At 38.9% G+C, this 22,995-nt stretch overlaps 1 protein-coding gene and 1 long non-coding RNA gene across 34 annotated transcripts in view; one reads left to right on the top strand and one right to left on the bottom strand.

Moving 5' to 3' along the window:
- HORMAD2 (HORMA domain containing 2) overlaps nucleotides 1–18,556 on the top strand; it is a 76,354-nt gene extending 57,798 nt beyond the window's left edge. For 12 of the 33 annotated variants that reach the window (XM_070628602.1, XM_070628595.1, XM_070628598.1 and 9 more), the window contains one exon: nucleotides 17,557–18,556. In XM_070628602.1, coding sequence (XP_070484703.1) covers nucleotides 17,557–17,661 — 105 coding nt within the window. In that variant the 3' untranslated portion in view covers nucleotides 17,662–18,556. Of the gene's footprint in view, nucleotides 1–11,596; nucleotides 11,739–12,416; nucleotides 17,441–17,556 lie in introns of those variants that run through there. The other 21 variants (XR_011542297.1, XR_011542312.1, XR_011542304.1 and 18 more) reach the window with 9 other exon arrangements.
- LOC139084699 (uncharacterized) overlaps nucleotides 8,853–22,995 on the bottom strand; it is a 39,074-nt gene continuing 24,931 nt past the window's right edge. The window contains exon 2 of the long non-coding RNA XR_011542319.1: nucleotides 8,853–10,589. This is a non-coding gene — a long non-coding RNA (uncharacterized lncRNA). The remainder of the gene's footprint in view (nucleotides 10,590–22,995) is intronic.

The following is a 22,995-nucleotide window of genomic DNA, read 5'->3' as shown; positions in this document are numbered from 1 at the left end:
TCTGATGCCTGAGGCCCTTGAATAAAAATTAGTGTTATCTTTTAAAACTGAGAAATGCAAATATTTTGTCACAATAACATTACTGTCATTCAGTTATACCACAAGACGTTGCAAGGCAATGTCTACATTGAATTGATTATCCTTTGAAACTTTAGAACTAAAACCTCTGCAAGATTGCCCATGATAACCGTTTCATAGAGATGAAGCTCTGATGAGGAGTCAGGATGTGCCATCAAAGAAACTACAACCCTTAGAGACTACAACTTTCCCAGGACAAAAATACCCAAGTTTGTGTCCAAATCCTCTAAAGATATAAACTAACCATTCCAAGAAGTAGCTTTCTCATTCCTACCCTTACTCCAGATTTTCTTTGTCTGAGAAAGGCAAATTTAGCCTTTCTTCTAAATCAAGACATGATGTGTCTGTACTTTTGTTTAATTCTAAGCCAAAACATTCCCAAACTCCCACTGCATTCCTGGGAAGCCTTAAGTGCTGTAGAAGTGCTCTCTCTCGGCCATGTCTCATTCCTTTAGGGAGTTGAGCATCTCCATCTGTATCCTTGCGGAGACTATGAAAAGGGAACATGGACTCCATAACTGTTCTGACCAGGTGCGTCAGATTAGCTTTACAGTCCACTTACAAGGAAGCTAACAAGGCTCCTCTGTGGCTGTTTGAGCGCACTTTACAAAACTGCTGATGACCTCATGAGCCAAAGAAAGCAGTTCTCATATTGTGGACTAAGCCTAAATATTAATGCTACTTTATATTTATGTAGTGTCTTTTTTCCAAGGAACTCCAACCTCTTTACAGACATTATGTCATTATTCCTCAAAGCATCGCTGTTTGGTCCATGGCAAATATTATCCCCCTCCCTTTTTTTTACTGTGATGGAAACTTGCAAGTCAGTGATGGAACCCAGCCCCTGGTTCTCAGTCTGTGCACTATACCATGAAAAAAAACAGATGGATACTTTTTCAAGCTTATTCATCGCTTCTTGGGTGGGATTTGAAAGGATGTCTCAGTTTGTATGCATTTCAATTTTCAGTGTCTCTAGCTTCTATACTCCTCTTGTCCTTCTTCATTTTAAGTTAAGCATTTTCGAGTATATGTAGTTCATCTTTCACTGTTGCATTTACAGGAACACTTGAAATTCTAGCTGAAATTTGAAGTGAAAGACTTTTTTATGAAATATGTAATCTCACTTACCACTCAGAGATGCCTTATACTTCTCATACCCCAAGATAAGTTAGATTTTTTTTTAATCCTCATGCCAGCTCAGGGCACATTTCATTTATAGCAACCACAAATTCATCAAAATCAGATAATGTTCAACTAGATACAATTTGTGTTGAGTAATTAACATGTACCGGATATTGTGCCAAACATTTTCAAATACATGATCTTATTTTACATATGTAATATTCCATGAGGACCTGTTATATTAAGTCTTGTGTGTGGAAACACTCTCTTAGAGTAGGGCAAGAAAAAAAAGGCACTAGTAGAAATATGGCCTCAGCTGCTATATCCCTAAAAAAGAGCTCAATTAACTCTAACTCCCTTAGTGGAAATCCCCAGTGTAAATATTTCCACAAAAAGGGAAAATGTGGGTAAATTCTAAAAACCACCAGGAATTAGCTCAATAGCCACAAAGTAAAAAAAAAAAAAATTAGAAGATTGGTTCCTACATACGCAACAATTAATGCAAAGCACAGAGAAGAGAACGAAAAACTGCCGTATCTAATGGTGACAAATATTTCTAAATTTCACTTGGTTAGATACTTCCTAATCAGGAACATCAGAACCAGGAATTATGAACGACAGTAGTATAACTTTAAACACTCAGAAAAATCAGTTTCACATCTCATTTTTTAATTCCTTTATATGACCCACTGTCACAGTGTTTTCCAAATTGGTGGATGTCTGCACATTGCTGAATTAGATAATGTCGGTGAAAAGAGAGATACTGGGGAAAAATGAGAAAAACTTCTACAACAAGGAGAAACTTTCAACTTTTAACCATTAAATGCTGAAAGCCTCAGAGTAGAAATGTGCCAGATGCCCTGAAACAATAATTCTACTCCACTCTGCTCTCTGGCCCAGGCTGATTTGAAATAGCCCTACATTTCTAAATAAATAGTGTTTAATTTGAAACTGAGCAGCCCTACCCCATCATGGAAAATCTTTATAGGTTGGAAAATATGTACAGTATGTCATACTTTAGGTATATAATCTAGCCATATTCTGTAGCATAGCTACGCTGCAGTTTATACTCAACAACTTTGGGTTTTTAAGAAAATATATTTGTAACATTCTAAATGTTTGTTTTTTCTTGTCATAGGAAATATTAGCCAAAGGGAATACCCTGTATCCCAAGTAAAAACTTAGTGTTGGGGAAACTTAGAAAGTAGTAGTCAAAGAACTGATGTTTGCCCTAGCAAGGTTGTCGTGCATGGTTGTGTTGATTGTGCACTGCACCATTCCAGGGATACCTAAAAACACAGACAACCAGTATGAATGAATGGTGCCCCTTGGAGGTGAGCAATGCCTGACAGCCCTGATCTTAACTAACTAACAAAGCTTTTGAAAATGCTTGTGTTTTTTCTCTTCAAGTTTTCACAACTGAAGATCAGCTGTGAACTGCAGTAGGATTTTTATTATTATTCCTTATTTTTTGTGTGTGTGCAAAGTTTTTCCTCTCCACGTTGGTTCCAAAGGACTTCCCTACTGACTGAGCTTCGGCACATCGGCCTGGCATTCTCCCAGCTCTAGGTAATCATGAGTCAGGAAAAACCTGTGCAGTTTGAGAAGAAGCTGCTCAGACGTGCTCCACCAGCCCTGGGCTAATTTATGAAGTCCGTCCCCTGACTCTCCTGCTTCCTCTACATTCCTATAGCATACTACTTTTACCTTTATTTAGCCCTTACTTCCTCTTACCTGTGTTAGATGTAGGTTACACATCTGTGTCCCTCAGTACCTTGAAACACTGCTGCCAGTGCTTGCCACCCTGCTGCTCCCATCGCCACCACAGCACTTAGCATGGTTCCTTGAATCTTGACCCTTTCGTTCTCGACTCTCCTTTTTACCGTTCCACTCTTTGGTTCTCTTTCATTTCCTTTAATCGGGAGGAAAATGTGTATTCTCTAGAGGGGAAGAACACTGGAGGCAATGGGAGGAAAGCCTACCTTCGTGCTGTATGAGACCTGGAGTGGCCCTGCAGATAGGTCTGTTACTTGGTCACAACCCTCCACTTCCTCATTTACTCTTAACGTGGCCAGGCCTGGTCCACTTTTAGTAAAACAATTTGAAGAGAATGATATTGTGAATTTTACAGCAGTTTAAGTTTTTTAGTGGTGCAGTTGATTTCAGAATAAAAACAGAACAGACTGTTTCTGGGAGGATGTACAAACAACTGGTCACAGAGGTTGCCTTCTAGGGAGGGAGCTGGGTGGCTCTGGGATGGCAGGGAGAGTCTCACTGTGTACCTTTATTTTACCTTTTGAATTTCATATTATGTGACTGTATTAGGTATTGAAATAGATAAATAAAACAAACAAAAGAAAAGGAAGCAAGCAATTAAATAACTAGACTTGAACTAAATTGATGCCATAGAAAATTCTGTTAATTATAGGAAAGGATTCCAATGTGTTTAAAAATAAAAGTAGATCAGAAAGAGAGGTTTTATTATATTCATTTTGAGTTAGAACTTTGAAAATGTTTCACTGTTTGCTGGAAAAGTAAAATAAAAATTAAGTTTAGGTGTCTGCCTCTCATATAAAACTTATCCTCACTCTAAATGCCCAGCTACTTCTCTTTAGGGTTTTCTTTTTCTTTTTCTCTTCAGGTGAACTTACGGCCAATTTAAAGTGAGAATCTGACTTCTTGGTGAATGTCTCTGCCACCACCTTGTGTGGAGGAACTATTCAGGGGATGCCAGAGTTGCTAAGTGTCATCTACTTCTCCCTCTCCTTTCTGCCAGTGAGAGTAGGCAGTTATGACCTGAGGTTTGAATATCACACTGATAGAGATCTTCCATCTCAGACAGTCTTCATATCAGAGTGGTCTTTTTCTGTATATTTTATGGGACCTATCTCTATAGTCATTTCTGTACTTACAGTTATACTGTGTTCCTTTCAACACCTGCTAAAGCACTCTATAGAGACCCAAATTCAAACAAATGACCTACATAGCAAGTATGAGAAGCAGGGTATCACATTTCCAATTCTGAATCTATTATCTGCTCATCTCTTTTTTGAAGAATCAGCAAACCTATGTCAAGTTTAGTACATCTAATAACACCATCATGTCATTGCCTGTAGGTTTCCTCCTACATGCCACAAACCAAGAAACTTTTTCATTTTTATAATTTCTTCAAGTATGCGCTGAGTGTATTTATATGTATTTTATATGTCTTCCTTTAGCTACCACAGAATTCATAGTTAATTACTCAAGTATTTGAAAGTAGGAAAGTAGCTGACATTTTTCTATTGAAAAGTACCTAATAATATTTTAGAATGTTTTATAACTGTAAAAGGTAAGCCAAATAAACTTTAAGGTTTTTATGTTCCTTTATTACCTTTCCACCTCACAAATAGAAATAGCTTCATAATAAAGCTTTCATCACATTGAAAAAAATGGAAAGTGGAAATAATGGAAAACAAAGAGATGAAGTAAAAAGCATGTTGATTATAAACATATCAAGTAATAAAAAGACCCAGTTTTAGCAGAATTAATAAACAAATTATTATGGAACTTCATATTTTTAATATAACTTTAATTATACAATTTACACATGAACACATTCTCATGGATAATTTTAAAACTACCAATAAAGGTATTCTATACCTTTGACTTTGTATTTAAAACATATACACAGACACACACACACACACACAAGATGTGCTGGGCAATATGGTAGCCACTAGCTACATGTGGCCAATTTGAGTTGAGATGAGCTATAAGTATAAAATATATGCCAGATCATGAAGACATAGTATGAAAAAATAGAATGTACAATATCTCAATAATTTTTATATTGATTACATATTGAAATAATATTTTTGGCATATTGGATTAAAGAATTATTAAAATTTAATTTCATCTATTTCTTTTTACTTTTTAAAATATATCTACTAGAAAATTTAAAATTATATGTGTGGCTTATGATTGTGTTTTGCATTCTATTTCTATTGGACTGCACTATATATGTGTATAGATATATAGGATATATATTGTATATACATACATATATATACACACACATTTATATGTGCATATATTTAATTTGTGAACTTTTTAAAAGCGTAAATGGGATAATATTGTCTTTTTCAGGAACTTGCTTTTTTCACTTAACATACATCTTGGAGATTTTTCCTTGGCGGTATATTTAGATTAACCTCATTCTTTTTAACTACTGCATAGTATAATACATAGTATAATACTGCATAGTAAAATGCTCTAGTTTGTTTCAACTTTCTGCTATTGCTGGAACATTTAAGTTGTTTTTGCTTTTCCTTAGGAACAGTGCTTCAGGGAATGTGCATATGGAAGCATTTCTCTAGAGTAGATGCCTAGGGGCTTGAAGATATGTACATGTGAAGTTTTTGTAGATCCTACAGATTGTCTGTTCAAAGACTATACCACCACAGGAAATGTGTTTTCCTTTACAGTTTCTTTCTTCTTCTTTTTTTTTTTTTATCATGTGCCACTTTTGTTTTTATTTCTTTTTTATTGTGGTAAAAGATATATGACATAAATTTATCATTTTAATTAACTATTTTAAATGTACAGTTCAGTAGCATTAAGTACATTCACATTGTTATGCAACCATCACCACCATCCATCTCCAGAACTTTTTCCATCTTCCCAAAATGAAACTCCATACTCATTAAACAATAACTCCCCATATAGACTCCCCATCTCTCTCCCTAGCCCCTGGCAACCACCATTCTACTTTCTGTCTCTGAGTTTGACTACTCTAGGCACCTCATATAAGTGGAATCATAGAGTATTTGTCCTTTTGTAACTGGCTTATTTGACTTAGCATAATGTCCTTCATCCATGTTGTACCATGTATCAGAATTTCCTTCCTTTTTAAGACTAAATATCCATTGTATGTATATACCACATTTTGTTTATCTATTCATATATCAATGAACATTTGGGTTGCTTTCACCTTTTGGCTGTTGTGAATTATGATGCCATTAACATGGGTATACAAATATCTGTTCAAATTCTTGATTTCAGTTCTTTTGGGTAAATACCTAGAAGTGGAATTGCTGGATCACATAGTAATTCTATTTATAATTTTATGAGGAACTGCCGTACTGTTTTCCATAGCAGCGCATCATTTTACATTCCCACCAGCAATGCACAAGTGTTCTGGTTTCTCCACATCATCCCCAGTGCTTGTTACTTTCTATTTGTTTGTTTTTTTAAATACTAGCCATCCCAATGGGTGTGAAGTGATATCTCATTGTGGTTTTGATTTGCATTTCCCTAATGATTAGTGATATTGAGAATCTTCATTTGCTTGTTTGTCATTTGTGTATCTTCTTTGGAGAAATGCCTATGCAAGTCTTTTGCCCAGTTTTTTTTTTTGCGGAAGATTAGCCCTGAGCTAACTACTGCCAATCCTCCTCTTTCTGCTGAGGAAGACTGGCCCTGAGCTAATAACCATGCCCATTTTCCTCTACTTTTTTATATGTGGGACGCCTACCACAGCATGGCATGCCACGCAGTGCCATGTCCACACCCGGGATCCGAACTGGCGAACCCCGGGCCGCCAAAGCGGAATGTGCACACTTAACCGCTGTGCCACTGGGCCAGCCCCTTTTGCCCAGTTTTTAATCAGGTTGTTTGTTTTGTTGTTGAACTGTAAGAGTTATTTATATATTCTGGATATTAATCTCTTATCAGATATATGCTTTGCAAATATTTTCCCTTATTCCGTGCATTGTCTGTTCAGTCTCTTGTTCACATTTTGATGCACAAAAGTTTGTAGTTTTGATGAAATCCAATTTATCTATTTTTTCTTGTATTGTCTGTGTTTTGGTGTCATATCCAAGAAATCCTTGCCAAATCCAATGTCATGAAGCTTTCCCTCTATGTTTTCTTCTAAGAGGTCTATAATTTTAGCTCTTATGTTTAGGTCTTAGATCCATTTTGAGTTAATTTTTGTATGTAGTATAAGGTTACAACTTCATTCTTTTGCTTGTGGATATCCAGTTTTCCCAGCACTGTTTGTTGAAAAGACTTTCCTTTCCCCATTGAATGCTCTTGACACCCTTGTTGAAAATCGTTTGACCATATAAGTGAGGGTTTATTTCTGGGCTCTCTGTTCTAGTCCATTGGTCTATTTGTGTTTATGCCAGTACCATATGTTTTGATTTCTGTAGCTTTGTAGTAAGGTTGAAATCAGGGAGTGTGAGACCTCCAACTTTGTTCTTCTTTTTCGAGATTGGTTTGGCATTTTGGGGTCCTTTGAGATTGTTATGAATTTTCAAATGGATTTTTCTATTTCTGCAAAAAGTATCATTAGGATTTTGACAGGGATTGCATTGACTCTCTAGATCGCTTTGGGTGCTATTGACATCTTAACAATATTAAGTCTTCTAATTTAGGAACATGGGACGTCTTTCCAAGGGTTATCATTTTATATCTTGCTGAAGGAGGTCTTCCCACTGCTAAAGTTATAAACAAATTTTTTCTATGTTTTCTTCTAATAAGTTTGTAGTCTTGCTTTTTACATTTGCTAGTTGGGATTCTTTTTTTTTCTAGTGTGTGAAAAATTTCCCATTGTGTTGGTAGCACTTGAATTGTCTGTCCTTTCCCTGCTAATTTGAATGTCACTTTTTCATAAATTAAAAATCATAGATACATAGGTTTGTTTTTATGCCAGTTTTTCAACCTGCTGTTCTCTTTCATTGATCCATATGTCTACTTCTATATTACTGCTATCATGTTTTAATTACTCTAGCTTTATATTATGTGTTCCTGTCTGGAAGGGCAACTCTTTTCCCCTCATAGTTCTTCTTTTTCAGTATTTTTAAGATTTTCCTGTACATTTCTTTTTTAGGTGACTATTATAATCAGCTGAATAATTTCCAACAGACATATTGTTGGAATTTTGATTGGGATTGCATTGACTTGATAAAATAATCTTGGGAAAACTGACATTTTTACAGTAATGTCTTTGCATTTTGAGGAAAAATTATTTCTAGTTTCTGTATTCCTATTGTTACCATAGTCCCTAGGAAACTTTCTGTTTACAGGGATTAAACCCAGATTGCCTCTATAAAGCAGTTCTGTCCAAAAGAATTTTCTGTGATGATGAAAATGTTCTATATCTGTGATGTCTAATATGTGAACATTTGAATTGAACACTCACGTGTGGCTGTTGAACACTTGAAATGTGGCTAATGCAACTGAGGAACTGAATTTTATTTAATTTTGATTATTTTAAATTTAAATAGTCACATGTGGCTAATGACTACTGTAATACACAGTGAAGCTTTAGGATATGTGAATAACTGTGTAATTGAACACTTTTGTAGGTAGTAAAAGTGGGTAGCAAAAGAATCGTTGATATCTACCGTGTGAAAGACACTGTGTAAGGCATTGCAGAGAGCCTAAAGAGCATAATGTTAATATAAATTATTCCTAAAGAACTTAAAACCCAGTCCCAGATAAAGGACAAATTGTTTACAAATATTTACGCTGTCAGAAAAACATAATTACAAAAACCTGCTGTGGGGATTTGCTCAAGAAAGAAGGCTCATATCAGCTTAAAGGAGCAGGAAATGCTTTGTGGATGAAATACTTTTAAAGATTGACCTTGAAGGAATTATTCAAAATTTAAAAGACAGTAATAGAATATTTTTATTTTTGAAATGCAAAGGAAATAGAGAAGAAGAAAAAGAGTGAGGTATGTTTGGGGAATGTAACTGTTATTAGTTTCCTAGGGCTGCTGTGACAAATTGCCACAAATTTGGTGGCTTAAAACATCAGAAATGTATTCTCTCACTAGAGGCCAGAAGTACCAAGTCAGTGTCACTGGGCTGAAATCAAGGTGTCGGCAGAACCGTGTTCCCTCTGGAGGCTCTAGGGGAGATTCTGTTCTTTGCCTCTTCCAGCTTCTGGGGGCTGCGGGCCTTCCTTGGCTTGTGGCCACATCACTCTAGTCGCTGTCTCAGTGGTCACATTGTCTTCTTCTCTTCTGCATGTGTTCAAATTTCCCTCTGCTTCCCTCTTATAAGAATACACATGAGCACATGTAGGGTCTACCTTGATAATCCAGGATAATCTCTCCATCTCAAGGTCCTTAATCACATCTGCAATGACCTCCCCCTCTGTTTTTGCCACATGAAGTAACATTCATAGGTTCCAGGGATTAGGACGTGGACATCTTTTGGGGGCCCATTTTTCAGCCTACCACAAGGATTCGGTTTGGCTGGGGAAGGGATACCTGTAGTAGTAGGAAAAATAACAGCCATCAGTCACTGAATGACTTGCACATGTGAGATGTACCAGGTACTGTATCTGTGCTATTCCATTTACTCATTACAAGAACTCTGTGGGCATTAGGAGATGAGAGAGGAATCTGAGGTAACCATGTTTTCCACTTTTGATGACTGGGAAATAGTGATTAACAGAAATTAAAAGTCATAAGGAAAAATATGTTACAAAGGAAAAACAATGAACTCAGCCTTTGGCTGTGTTTAGTTTGAGATCCTGGTAAACTATGCCCCAAAAAGGGTCAATCCCAGATAGAAGCCTATGAACCCTACAAAGAGTTCTAATGGCCTCTCCTGCAATTTCCTGTCTTTGTTTTCCTCTTTGGGTTGAAGAAGCAAATTATAAGGAGCACTAAATTTGAAATTAGGAGATGTGGATTCAAGACTTCCACTTAATAAATATGTGAACTGGACAAGTCATTTCACTTCTCTGTGCTTCAGTTTCTATATCTGTAAAAAAGGAATAAAAACTTCCTCCTGGCCCTCACGCAATTATTGTGAGGAATAAATGAGGTAACACTTGTGATGTTCTTAGCACAGATGTGGCCTGTTGTAAGCAGTCAAATGTTTGTAAAAAGAAGAGCAAAATTTTTAATATGTCAAACATAAGTATTTTAATTTGAAGACGTATCTTAATTTGAAGATATTTCTTAAAGCTATCTGGATACTAAGCAACAGTTACCCTTCGTTTTAAAGGTCAATTATTAGCTCCCTTTCCCGTTGTCCATACTTTAACCACATAAGTGTCTTAAGCACCATCCGAGACCAATTCCCTCACTTTCTAAGCAGATGACCTAAACTCTACTTCATAGAAACAGTTAAGGCTGTGAAGTGTGAATCATTCAATTTCCTGCCCCCATATTTAAAGATGTGCCTATATCTATAACCACTTTGACCTGCTTCCTTCTAGACCTCAAGTAATAGCCCATCTTTTGTCCAAAGTGAATACTTCCTTCTATATGTCCAAAGGAATACTTCCTTCCTTCTTGATGTAATTTCCTCCATTCTGAGCTTCCGTCACATAGGCAGTGCCCTGGTGGACATCTTCATTTGGATAGTTCACCTCCAATTCAGATTCTGGAAAATGGAGTCAGTTATTTCTCCGTGTGTCCTCGCCACGTGTTCCCACTCCCCACCTCCTCAGCTTCCTCTATTTCCCACATTGGTCAATGGCATTACCAGAAACTTGGATAATCTTTGTCATTTTTTACTCCTTTCTTTCCTTTGCCATCCCTATGCTCGTTGCAATTAGTGATCAAGTCACCTTAGGGTTCAGGTTCAGGCATTCATTCTCTCTCTCCTCAGCCCTCTGCCCTATTAGTCCTCTCCTCTCTAACATCACTGCTGCTCTTGTTCTTTCTTGAAGCAGTTTTCTTCTAAGTAACTTCACTGCTTCTTGTCTCACTCCTCTCCAGTCCACCCTTCACCCTGCTGCCATAGGGCTCTTTCTAAACAAATCTGCTCCTAGACCCCTTTGGTGGTACCCCGTTAAGTACAAAGTCCAAACTTCAGAGAATGACACTCTCTGACCCAGCCCACCACCACATGCCCTTCCTGTTAGTCCCATTGAACCATTCCCAATTCTCCAGAGGTACCCTGCTTTATGTCCCTGTACCTGTGCTATTTTTGTTTAGACTGTTCTCTCTGCAACGTCAATTCCTAATGCCGTCTGCCTGGTGAATGTCTGCTCATCTTGCACTATTTAGTTTAAGCTTCACATCCCCTTTGAACCCTTGCCAGGCCTCCTCAGGAAGAGCTGATAAGATCTTTTTGGAACCCCTGCTGTACCCTATACATGACTCGACATTTCATCTGTAACCAGTTTGTTTCCCTTGCTAGGCCCTCTTTGAGGACATTGAGTGTGTCTTCATCAGTTTTTTATCTTTAGTGCTTAGCTCAATGTCTGGCACAGAGAAGGTGCTCAAAAACATTTGTTGAATAAATGAATTAATTATAGAACTTTTAAGGGCATACAATGCCTTAGAGAATATGGAAGGAAGGAGAACTAATATAATAATTTTTGGAGATTAATGGAAATATCTGGTTATGACTCTAAGGAGAATATGTATTTACCTCCTAAATAGAAATAGCTGTGGTCCAGAACCCTGGTCATAAACTACAGAAAGTCAAGAAAGTAAATGAATGAGAAAATTCTTCATAAATTCCAGTAAAACGTGAGACAGTTCCCAACATATCAGAGAGCTCACAGCTCCACTGGTGTTGGAGGTAAGAGTTCTCTTTAAGCATTTGGTTTCTTACTGCTCATTCATCACAATGTCAACATGAGCTACATTTATGCTAATAGCATTTATCTTATAATCGCTGTTGATCTACCTTTCATTGTGCAGAAAAGGTAAATGTTAAGGGAGAGGAATCAAAACTAAAATCACAGCTATAACTCACTTATAGGGGCACAGACCCTCTGTGAACCAAAAAATTCCTTGATCTGGGAACTTCCAAATCCAAAGATTCCATACTTAACGCTTGATTATAAATTTATATTGGTAAGGACTGGTTTTCTAAGGAGAAAACATTTTGCCAAATCTCACCTGACAAATAATTTTGAAGTAAGCAAAATTCACTGTACTCTCACCCCAGGCTAGTAAAGTACTTATAAGATTTCCTGGTTGTCTGGGGCTGCCCCTCCCCTTGGTTCCCCACAAAGTGAGTACTGTGCCCTGAACTGCTTTTTCTATATCACACGTATCTGTCTTCTTTCCAAAGCCTCTGAGGCCCTGCTTTTAGCAGGCTGCCACTTGGACACCATTTGATAAGTTAATTTGTACTAATTACATACTGAGTAATAATTCTGGGGGAATTTACATTTTTAACAGAAGTATGTTGTATACATAACACCTAACCCTAAGAGCCAGTCTATTAAAGGGACATTTCTCACTGTCACAGGTACCTTCCATGTCGTTTCATGATTCAGTGTCTTTAAATGAGCTGAATCTTCTGCCCAGAATGACCTCGTCCACCACCATCACCCCTACCACCATCTCCAGTCTGGTGAACTCCTACTCATTCTACAAGACCCAGCTCAATGTTCCTCTTCTGCTAAGAAGCCTTCTCTAAATTCTCCAGGTTGTAGTGGTCACTCCCTCTTGACTTTTATAAAACTTTGTATACTTGCTCTCTCAATTTCTTTTATTTTTTATGCACTCTTCAACTGACTTCACCGTGACTTCTGCCTCCACCAGTCCAATGCACCTAATAGCCTCCATGTAGCTAAATCAAGTGGCCATGTTTCAGTCTTCATCTTCCTTGACCTCTCAGCAACACCTGACACTATTGACTACCACCATCACTCCTTTTTATTCTCCCCTCCCTCTTCTTAAAACTTTCTTCCTGTGGCTTTCTTTACATGACAATTTGCTGGTCTTTTCTCTCTCTTTCTCAATCTCCTTTGTTGGCTCATCTTTCACTTAATTTCTAAATGTTGGAGTTGCTTAAGGCTGTGTCCTGGCCCCTTTCCCTTCTCACGCTCTGATCTCTCAATAAGCAAACTCTTCCACACCCATGGCCTTAATTAACCTCCATATGCTGATGACTCTCAAGTTTATATCTCCAATCAGACCTCTCTCCTGAGCTCCAGACTTCCATATACAGCTACCTATTCAATATGTCCACTTGGGGTTTCACAGGTACTCAGCAGGTTCAAAATTCCAATTGTTCTCTACCTGAGAGAATAGAACCTTCATCCATGAAGTTAGCTAAACCAGAAACTGGGAGTTATTATTGACCTATCTACCTCTCCTTTATCATCATATCCAATTGCCCATCCTTCTGACTCTACCTTCTAAATATTTTTCTCACTGTTAACTTTTTTCCGTCTACACTGCCACTCAAGTTATCACCTGACTACTACAATAGCGTGACTCATCACCCTGCATCCACTTGATGCCTCCAATACATTTCTACACTGCAGGCAGAGTGCTCTTTGAAGAGTCCTTCATTTGTTCGTCAAAAAAACATTTATTGAGCCCCTACTATGTGCAAGTTGTGACCAAGACAGGCATGTTCCTGATCTCCTGGAACTCTATTAAGAGCATGTGATTGGGGGACCTAATTTAATTGGAACAGAAGTAGGGTAACTTTCTTTGAGGAAATAATTTTTCATCTAAGATCTGAAGAATGAATAGGATTAACTAGGCCAAGAGAGGGCTGGTGGAAGGGAAAGAGCATTTTAGGCAGAAGGAACATAATATGCAGAGATCCGGAATCAGGAAGAAGCAAGGTATGAGAAAACTGAGAGGGCAGAGAGTGAGAGTAGAGCACAGGAGATGAGGCTGGTACTGCTGGGCACAGACAGGCCCTGTGGGGTAGTGACTCTATTGGGAAGAACTCAGGAGGCCTAGGAGCCTCCTCAAATGGCCTGCTACAGTGGGTGAGTATGTGAGTGGAGATATGAGCATTTTTCTGAGGAGAGAGTGCATGGCTTTCATCAGGGTCTTATAGCCAATCTGTGAGCCCTCTCCTTCCCTAGAAATGTAAAGAACCCCTGACAGTGCATGAAAAGCCAAGGTAAGGACTTTGGACTTTTTCCTAAAAGCAGTAAGATGCCATTGGATATTATTAAGCCAAAAAGTAACACGGCCAGATTGTAAAATCTATAGGGCAGGATTCTTATCTCTTTTGTTCATTAATGTGTCCCAAGCACCTAGAAAAGTATCATGCATAGAGCTGACACTCGATAAATAATTGCTGAGTGAATGAAAGTCTATTGTGGCTATTGAATGGATGTCAATTATGTTGTATTACATTATATTGTAATTGTGTGCTTAATGCCTTTCCTTACAAGACTCAATCCTTGAAAACGACTGTGTCTTATTCATCTTTATATTACTAGAGATATGGTACTAGTACCCAGAGCAGTGCCTGGCTTAAAATCAGTATCAAAACGGATTCATTCATTCAGCCAATAATTTAAGAGGCACCTACCAGATGCCAGGAACTGGGAATGCAAAGATGACTAAGATATTGTCACTAACCTCAAGGAGTTTGTACTCTAGATGAGAAGACTGGTAAGTAGGCCTGATAACACCATGTAGTAAATGCTACAAAAGATGTAAGAACAGAACACAGCCCTAGGGGTGTCAGAGAAGGCCAGTAGGCAGAGGAAACCCCAGCGTGGACCCTGGGCCTGGAGATGAAGGGAGGAGCAGAGCATGGGAGTGGGCATTAAAGGCAAAGTCCAGAGGGGAGCAAGCAGGGCCCATTTGGAGAATGCAATTGGTTAAGTAAGTCTGAGGCAAGATGAAGCTGCAGAGATGGGCCACAGCCATAAAGAACCTGGCCTTTATCCTGAAGACAATGGGAAGTCATTAATGGATAGTTGATGAATCAGAAGAGTGATGTGGTCAGATTTACATAGAAGACTACTTAGGCTCCAGAGTGGAGAAAAGGTTGGAAAAGCAGTAATAGTGGAAGTTCAAGGCCCAATAATTGGGAAAGATGATGTTGGCCTGGGCTAAAGTAGAGACAATGGCATTAGAGAAAAATGGATGGATTTGAGAGATATTAAGGAGGTATGGATCAACAGAAATTAGTGATTAGTTAGATGTTAGGGTGAGAATGATGGAGTTGCCATGGATGACTCCCAGGTTTTTAACTTGGACACCTCCAGGGTAATGACAAGAATGAGAACAAAGATTGGGAGTAGCCTGACAGAGGCAGATGATAAATTCCAATTCTCGACACACTGCTTTTGAGTTTTCTTTGGAACAACCATGTGGAGACTTTTAGTAGGCAGTTGATTACACACATGGATCTGGAGTTCAAAAGGAAAATCTAGGCTGAATATATCAATGTGGGGGGTCTTTGCTTATAAATGGTAACTGATTCCTAGGAGTGGATGAGATCACTCAGAGAGAGTGTGGAGAATAAGGAGAAAAGATGGTCAAAGACAGAACTCTTGGAGAACATTCAAGATGTTTTTTTAAATGGATGAATAGAGGAATTAATGATAAAAGGACTCATTTAGAAGAAGGGACCCCTTCCAGTGCTGTTCAAATACTGCTACCAAGTCAGCCAGCGATCCTATCTGTGCTTAAGGCAAAACCTTCTCTTTGGCTTCTCAAATGGAGAATTTGTTACCAAACCAAAAATAGAAAGGAGGGAAATATCATCCAGCAGAAAGCATATATTCAGGGCTTTTATCAGACATAGATGGAGATACTCTATTCCTGAGACTCTAGTAGTAAGTGAATCATAGTAGCCTCTTATTAGTCTATATTCAAGAAACATTTTAAAAGCTATCAGTTTAAAATATAATATAAGAAGCATTAGAAATCATTTGATGATCATTTGATGTTGCTCAAATCATAGATTTTTCTAGCCTGCCTGATTGCTGGTACTTTGCTTGCCTAGTTGGCTTTGGCATCAAATATGCAAACTCAGCCAGTTGGAATACACCTGAATAGTGTTTCTCAAATGTTCCTTTGTATGGTTTATATAGTTTATATAGATTATTCATCTATGTCAGGAAGTGTCCCCTGACTGATCACATGCTTGCTTTTGAACCCACTAGTTTTCTATAAACCATCAAGAGTTCCCAGGCCTCGCTGGTTTCCTTGAGATTGTATACATTATTAAACATGTTTTGATTAACTTACTGCAATAAAATTACAGTAAGTTCTGAAACTCGTAATAAGACCCTGGTTTACTTGAGCAAAGAAGAAAAAGACAACAAAACTATTAAACCATCAGGCCAACTTCTCATTTGAGGATTTGTACATCCATCTTCTCTTCTTCCCAGTGTACCCAGACTTGATAGAAGTGAGGATAATTTTGTTTGAATGGAAAGCATGCCCAAGCAACATTTCTAGAAAAGCTGGATTTTACCAAGTGCTTTTTCTTACAGCCATACTGTAACACATTCATTTCCTAGATAAAGAAGTTGGTTTTTGTGCTTTGGGTTTTTATATTGCTATTTCCTTAGCTTTTGAGCAGATCGCTTCAAACTTTTACATACCTAAGTACACCAGTTATTTGATGAGCAGCTCCACTTATTTTCTCAGAGTTTTACTGTTCTATATAGTCCGTGTCTTAGTTTAAGCCAAAAGGAATTTACGGTTTCTGAGATCAGAAATTCAACTGCTTTCTAAAACTAAAAGAAAAATTAGTGATTACATTAGCCATTTGCAGATCCAATTTTTGGTTCTAAATGGTGTTTAAGTGCTTTATTGACATTCCCACTATTTTGAAATAATAACATATCAATAATAATAATCTGTATCTATAGCAAAAGGAAAAAGGGTAATGTTGGAACCTCTACTAAATGTTCTAAGTCTTGCTTAAAAATATATATCTCAGTCCATTTTCCTACCAAAGAAAGAACAGAGGACATAGAAAAACCTTTCCTCCCATCTAGTGGCTGGAAAATATAAAAATGTCCTCTGTGTTTCTTGGAATTCCAAGCATTAGGGATTGTCTGACAGATTATAATACATCTAGTTGTTCACTCAGTTAAGCAAAAGTAAGTTCTAAAATCGTTGCCAAAGCTGAGCCTAATGGAGAAATGTATATATATGATGATTCACTAATCAACTTCCCTTTAATCAATAACATATACTTTTCTTCAAGCAGAAAGAATGTCGATGGTCCTTCCTAATTCATAAATGTGAACCTATGATAGAAAAGATAAGGCTGTATGTTTCTGCTAATTGAAATTGGGACTTAAATTCTATTTGCCTCTAAAGCAATTAGTGCCTAGATCTCTTCTGACCCTTAATTGTTCCTTGTTGGCCCCACGCCTTGACAACTCTTCCCTCAAGAGTTGAATGTGCTGAATTCACTAAAGAGAGCCAGGAAGCTGTCCCTGAAACTGGCTGCCTCCAGGGGACATCAGCTCCTGAAACTTGGAATACCGGCCTCTGATACTGGCAGGAGGGCCTCTGTGCAGGGCCAAACCGCCCACAGGAAAGCAGGTTTGGATCCGTTATACGGCTGGTGGGATTAATGCTTGGCCTACCTATCTTGTATATGCCTTGCGCAGATGTCAAAATCCCTGCTGAATTGTGCCTCTCTCTGGTGATTCTCACAGATTCAAAGAATGGATTTTATGTGCAGTCAGCAAAGTTCTGAGAGCTCCAGGAAGAAGAGGAAGGTCAGCGAACCAGTGAAAGTCTTCATCCCTGACAGAAAGTGAAAGTTAGATGCCTCTGTTACATTTATTCTAAAATGATTTTATTTTGCAACAAACATGCATGAAGTGGCTTAGTAGGAAAGTAAGTTTCTATCACCAAAACCTTTTACTAAATTTGTTGCTCAACTTTTTTAGTCAATTTACTAAGTGCTGAATTACCAGGTAGGACATGGGGTCACCTTGCCACAGGGAAAAGAAGTGCCAGGGCTGCCTTGGGATAGCATTACTTCAAGGCTGAATTAGAGATGAGACACTCTTTATATTTGTAAAAGAACCACAGTAACTATTTCGAGAAGAAATAAGCTGTTGTTCTCAAAGGAGAGAAGGGTTCTCTTTGCATAATTAAACTCCCCAGGTATTTAGACTACTGTGAAATGTTTTAACTTGTTGTAACCTGTGTACTGGAATCCCTCTATAGCTTTATTAGAATTGTCAGAGAATTACATAGGATGTTTGTGGTGGTGCTTATCTAAGTGTGATTTTTGTGTTAACTTCAATCACGAAGTTGATCAGCTAAGTGTTAAGCCAAAATGTACTCTCCCTGTAAAGTTCCTCAAATCTGGCCCTTGGCCCTGTTCTGTTGGCAAACCTGAGACTGGGAAATAGGCTGCAGTGCGGGGGGCCTGGCTCCCATCTTAAGACCAATGTTGAATGCTTCCCACCAAGCATTTCAGTTTATCAGTCTGTAACCTGAAAATGATGTTACTAGTCCCCTCCTTATTCTGGAAGAGTTTTTATAGACATTGATTAGTATCAGATGAATAGTAAATGACTTAAAAGTGTTATTTTTGTCATTTATATAACATGGAATTTAATAATTTAATTTAAATGGATAGGACCAATATGTTAAATGTTAAGTGTGTGTGCTTTCTGGTTAAATAAACCAAAATGCAAGGTATTTTTTTGCTTGTCTTTTTTTCTTCACTTAGATCAGTGTTTCTCCAAGTGTAGTAAGGACATCAGCACCTGGACTGCTTGTTAAAATACAGATTACTGGGCCTGCCTCATTTCTACTAAACCAAAATCTCAGGGGTGGAGCCCTGTGTAAAACTCCCTGGATTCTAATGCACACAAAAGTTTGAGAACTCTGGACTTCTGGGCCAGACTAAGAGGAGAATCTCTGGGGCCAGACATGCACTTAAGCCAGCAGAAGGCTGTGTGTTACTGTAACAGAAAGGAAAATCTGACGGAGCCTGCCTGTCCAGCACTGCCCTTTGTCAGACTCTGATCCATCTCTGACTGCCATAGGCAGCCTACAAACTGGGGTCTTGAATTGGGCTGTAGTACCAGGGCCTGCTGGGAAGGAACATTTTCTCTTCTCCCAGCATATTGAGTATACTCACATAAGCTTGTTCTGCCACTGAAAGGGAAAAGAGGGGAAAGGCATTGGGTTTATTATATCCTTGATAGAATTGTAGCCTGAGTCACCACAATTTCTTTTAAGAGAATCATATAAAGAGATTAGCTGTCTAGTAGAGGGATTAGGTTTATTTTGTGTCTCTCTAGAGGGTAGATCTAAGACCAAATTGGTGAAAGCTACAGGAGGTCATTTTGGCTCAGGATAAGGAGGAACTTTTTACCTTCTCAGGCTGTCAAACTTTTGAAATCAGGATGCCTCGTAAGGGAGTGAGCATACCTTCACTACCAGTGTCTGAACATAAAGGAGCTTTACAAAGACTCTAGGAGTCTTTGACTCTCAAAGCAAATTAGTTATATGGAGTAATTAGTCACTCTGGATTTCAGAAGGACCCATTTTGTTTAAAAGAGAAATTTAGCTCTCAATCTATATTTATAATTTACGTAAACTTAGCCCAAGTTTGATAGATCCTCTACGTCAAAGTCTAGTATCTGAATCTGTCTAGAAATTTTCCATAGTGATTTTATTGTCTCAATACCCCTCTCCCCCAACAGAACAGTCTTTTATCAATGCCAGTAGGTGGAATGTGTATGTCTGATGCAGTGTGTGTGTGAGGCAGCAGAAAAAAGTTACCGGGCCTATGCTCTTGGCTGGGCACACTGGGAAGGAGATCTGTTAACAAGAGGATCTGAGAACCGTGAAAATGTGAACTAGCTGATTTTACACAGCAGAGCTCATAGATGCAACCAGCCATCAAGATTGGAGGGTATCCAATTCTGTTTACTGAATGATTCATTAGGAGGAAAAAAGTCCTTTCTCTAGTCTATTCATTTCTGTCCTTAATAGTAATAGAATGAGTAAACACAAGTTCATGAAGGAGCTGGAACTTCAGTGAAAAGAGTGAAAACTTGACCCCGAGCTGAGGAGCCTGAGCTGTGCCACACTAGCCATTCCCTAACCCTGACTGTGCTTGTTCATCGGTATGACTACAAAGATCAGATGACGATAGCTTGGAAACTGGGACATTGTTAAATTAAAAATCATGCAGGGGAAATTTGACTTTGGCTGGTTGGGGTTTTTCTGTCTTTACAGAAAGTTGGTCTAGCTGGAAAGAGATGGGTTAGGCTCTTGATTGCCGCCAGCCTTTGAAGCCAGGCACCGAAACTGCATCTTCATTTCCCCTCTTGCAGGTCCCACTGGTGTCTGGGTTCTTTCATTCTCCAGCTCACCCCTTCCAGGAAGAGGCTGGAAATGTTCATCAGTGTCAAAGTTGTACTCACACAAGTTCAAAGTTGTGGATGTGTTTTTAAAATAATACTAACCATTAAAGCCAGTTTTTAACACATCTTAAAATTGTTAATTTATGGTTTCAAACCCAACAGTATTGGATCTTTAGAGATTTCCACAGATTCTTACAGTAAAAAGAATTCTCAGTTATAAGCATCATCATTCAGAAGGAGGATCCAGATGATAAAGTGAGACTTAACACACTGTGCTTGTAAGAGTTAAGGCGAGGTCCTCCCACTATACTATTCTAGATTCTATACAAGTGAGAAAGTGCCTTCGTTTGTCCCAAATGCGTCCTCTTTGGAAATTATTAGTTCATATTGGGAAAAAAAGTAATATCTTAAGTATGATTGTGTGTTTGTCTAATGAGGCCCTGGCTGAGACTTGCTATGCAGTTTTTAGTTTCTGTAGAGGATGAGGGCACCATTGAGGGCCTCAGTTAATGAGCCCTTTGGTTATATAATGGTAAAGCCAAGATCCTATCCAGAGATGGAGAGACTTGAGGTATTAAGTCTGCTCATGTAACTTCTCCTTGCGTGCACTGCATTTCTGCAAATAGGGTGTTACCTTCTGGGAGTGTCACGGTTGTTGAGACTGACTCTTGTAGGAGGCGGTGGGCTCACAAGGACTGCTAGCAGACGGGGTGGGGAGTGGAGGCGGGTGTTAACCTGATCCCTGCAGCCTGGCTGGAAGTTGCACGTGAGATTTGCTCAATGGGGGACCCTGGGGGAAAAGTCTCATTAAACATTTTAGTCTGGTCTTAACTGTGCCATGAGTTTGAGCAGTACAAGAATTTCCCCATGGGAGGAGTGGAGAGGTAGGCTGATTGAGACAGCCAAAAAGATCAAAGACAGACTGGTGGAGCATGGAACATTCCTTAGGGACCTAGGGACCCAAATACTTAGAGAAACCTGGTAGAAGAGTGGCCTTTGGTGGGTCATTATTTGGATATTGCAGGACGCCTGAGGGCTGGAGAAGTCTGGGGCATCTAGGTTCCATTTGGATAATTACTAATTGGCTCTAGGACAAGAGGACAAAGTTAGGTTTTCATCTTCCTTTTAGCGAGGTAATTAAGAAAAGCCTAGGCCACTGGCTTCAAAACCTGACTGCCATTTTCCAGACAAGTCAGAAATTCTCTAGCCCTTCGTTTACTCCATCTGTAACACATGGATAATCATGGTACCTACCTAGTAACACTGATGTGAGGATTAAGCGAGGCAATTCAAACTGCCCAGCATGCACATAGTCAGTGCCCAACAGATGTTCATCATTATTGCTATTTTTTAACTCTTGGCATGTCGTCTTCCATAGTCGCAGGAGCTCAGGATTCCTGTGCTGCTTTTTCATTACCCAAAGAGCCTGCGTCAACACCCTCTCCAAGCCTGGGCCAGCACTTGAACCACGTTCCTGATTGCCTCTGTTCTGAGCACCCTCCCCACTCCTTTCCTCAAATCAAAACTCCCTTTCCCTCAAGACAGTTTGATGGAAGGGAAGCATCAGATTAAGCTTAATGTGCTGCCCTCCCACATTTGCATTTTAAAACAGAAGCTTGTTCATAAGAAAAATGAATCTCACCTAGGGAATATGATAGGCGAGGAGATTAAATAAACAGGGAAAAAGAACTTCTAAGAACTTTATAGCTGTCTTCCAGTATATGTGGGACTGTCATGAATTGCAGGGAACCACAGACATTATTTGTGTTGTTCCAAAGAGCAGAACACAGATCCAGTGGGAAGAAATTGCAGGGAGGCAGATTCGGACTCAACATATTGAAGAATTTCTCCCCCATGCTCTAGCAAAGTCTGGCACATGGAAGGCAATCCAACATTCTAAATCTTTGTTGTTGTTGTTGTTGAGGAGGATTGGCCCTGAGCTAACATTTGTTGCCAATCTTCCTTTTTTTCCTCCCCAAATTCCCAGTACATAGTTGTATATCATAGTTGTAAGTCCTTCTAGTTCTTCTATGTGGGATGCTGCCACAGCGTGACTTGATGAATGGTATGTAGGTCCGCACCCAGGATCCAAACCAGCGAACCCCAGGCTGCCGTAGTGGAGCACGCAAACTTAACTACTATGTTACCAGGCTGTCCCCGGCGATCATCATTTTAATGTTTTTGTTAGCAATTAGAGCTGTCAGCTGGTGCCTACTTCTGGCTGTAATGAGTTCCCCGTCACTAGAGGTGTTCAAGTTGAGTTGTCCAGGATGTTTTCCCTTTGGATAACAATTGAATCAAATGAATACTGAGGTCTCTTCTAGCTGTAAAATTCTGTGACACTTTTATTAATGGTAGAATTTCAACAGAGATATTTTGGAGCAAAGGAACATTCTATAAATCCTTTTCCCAAAAGGCAGTAGAGTGAAGTGGTTAAAACTAAGGGTTCTGGAGTTAGACATTTCCTGGGTTCAAACCCAGCCAGCCTCCTTACTAGCTGTGTGACTCTGGGTGAGTTATTCGCTCTCTCTGTACTTCAGTTTCCTCATCTGTAAAATGGGGGCCATAATAGTGTCTTCCTCACAGAGTTATTGTGAGAACTAGATGAGTTAGCACAGGGAAAGCCCTTAGAAGAATGCCTGGCACATAGAAAGTTAATGCTCAATACATGTTAGTTATGAGGTATTATCTGATACCCTTGCCTCTCTACAGTTTTTACGTCTTTTCAGAATGTGGAAGAAGGTCCTTTGTAGCATAATT

The sequence above is a fragment of the Equus przewalskii genome, chromosome 7 (assembly GCF_037783145.1).
Source record: "Equus przewalskii isolate Varuska chromosome 7, EquPr2, whole genome shotgun sequence".
In the NCBI taxonomy this organism is placed as follows: Eukaryota; Metazoa; Chordata; class Mammalia; order Perissodactyla; family Equidae; genus Equus; species Equus przewalskii.
Note: the sequence above shows the minus strand (reverse complement) of the source record. Positions and strands in the feature narration are given on the sequence as shown.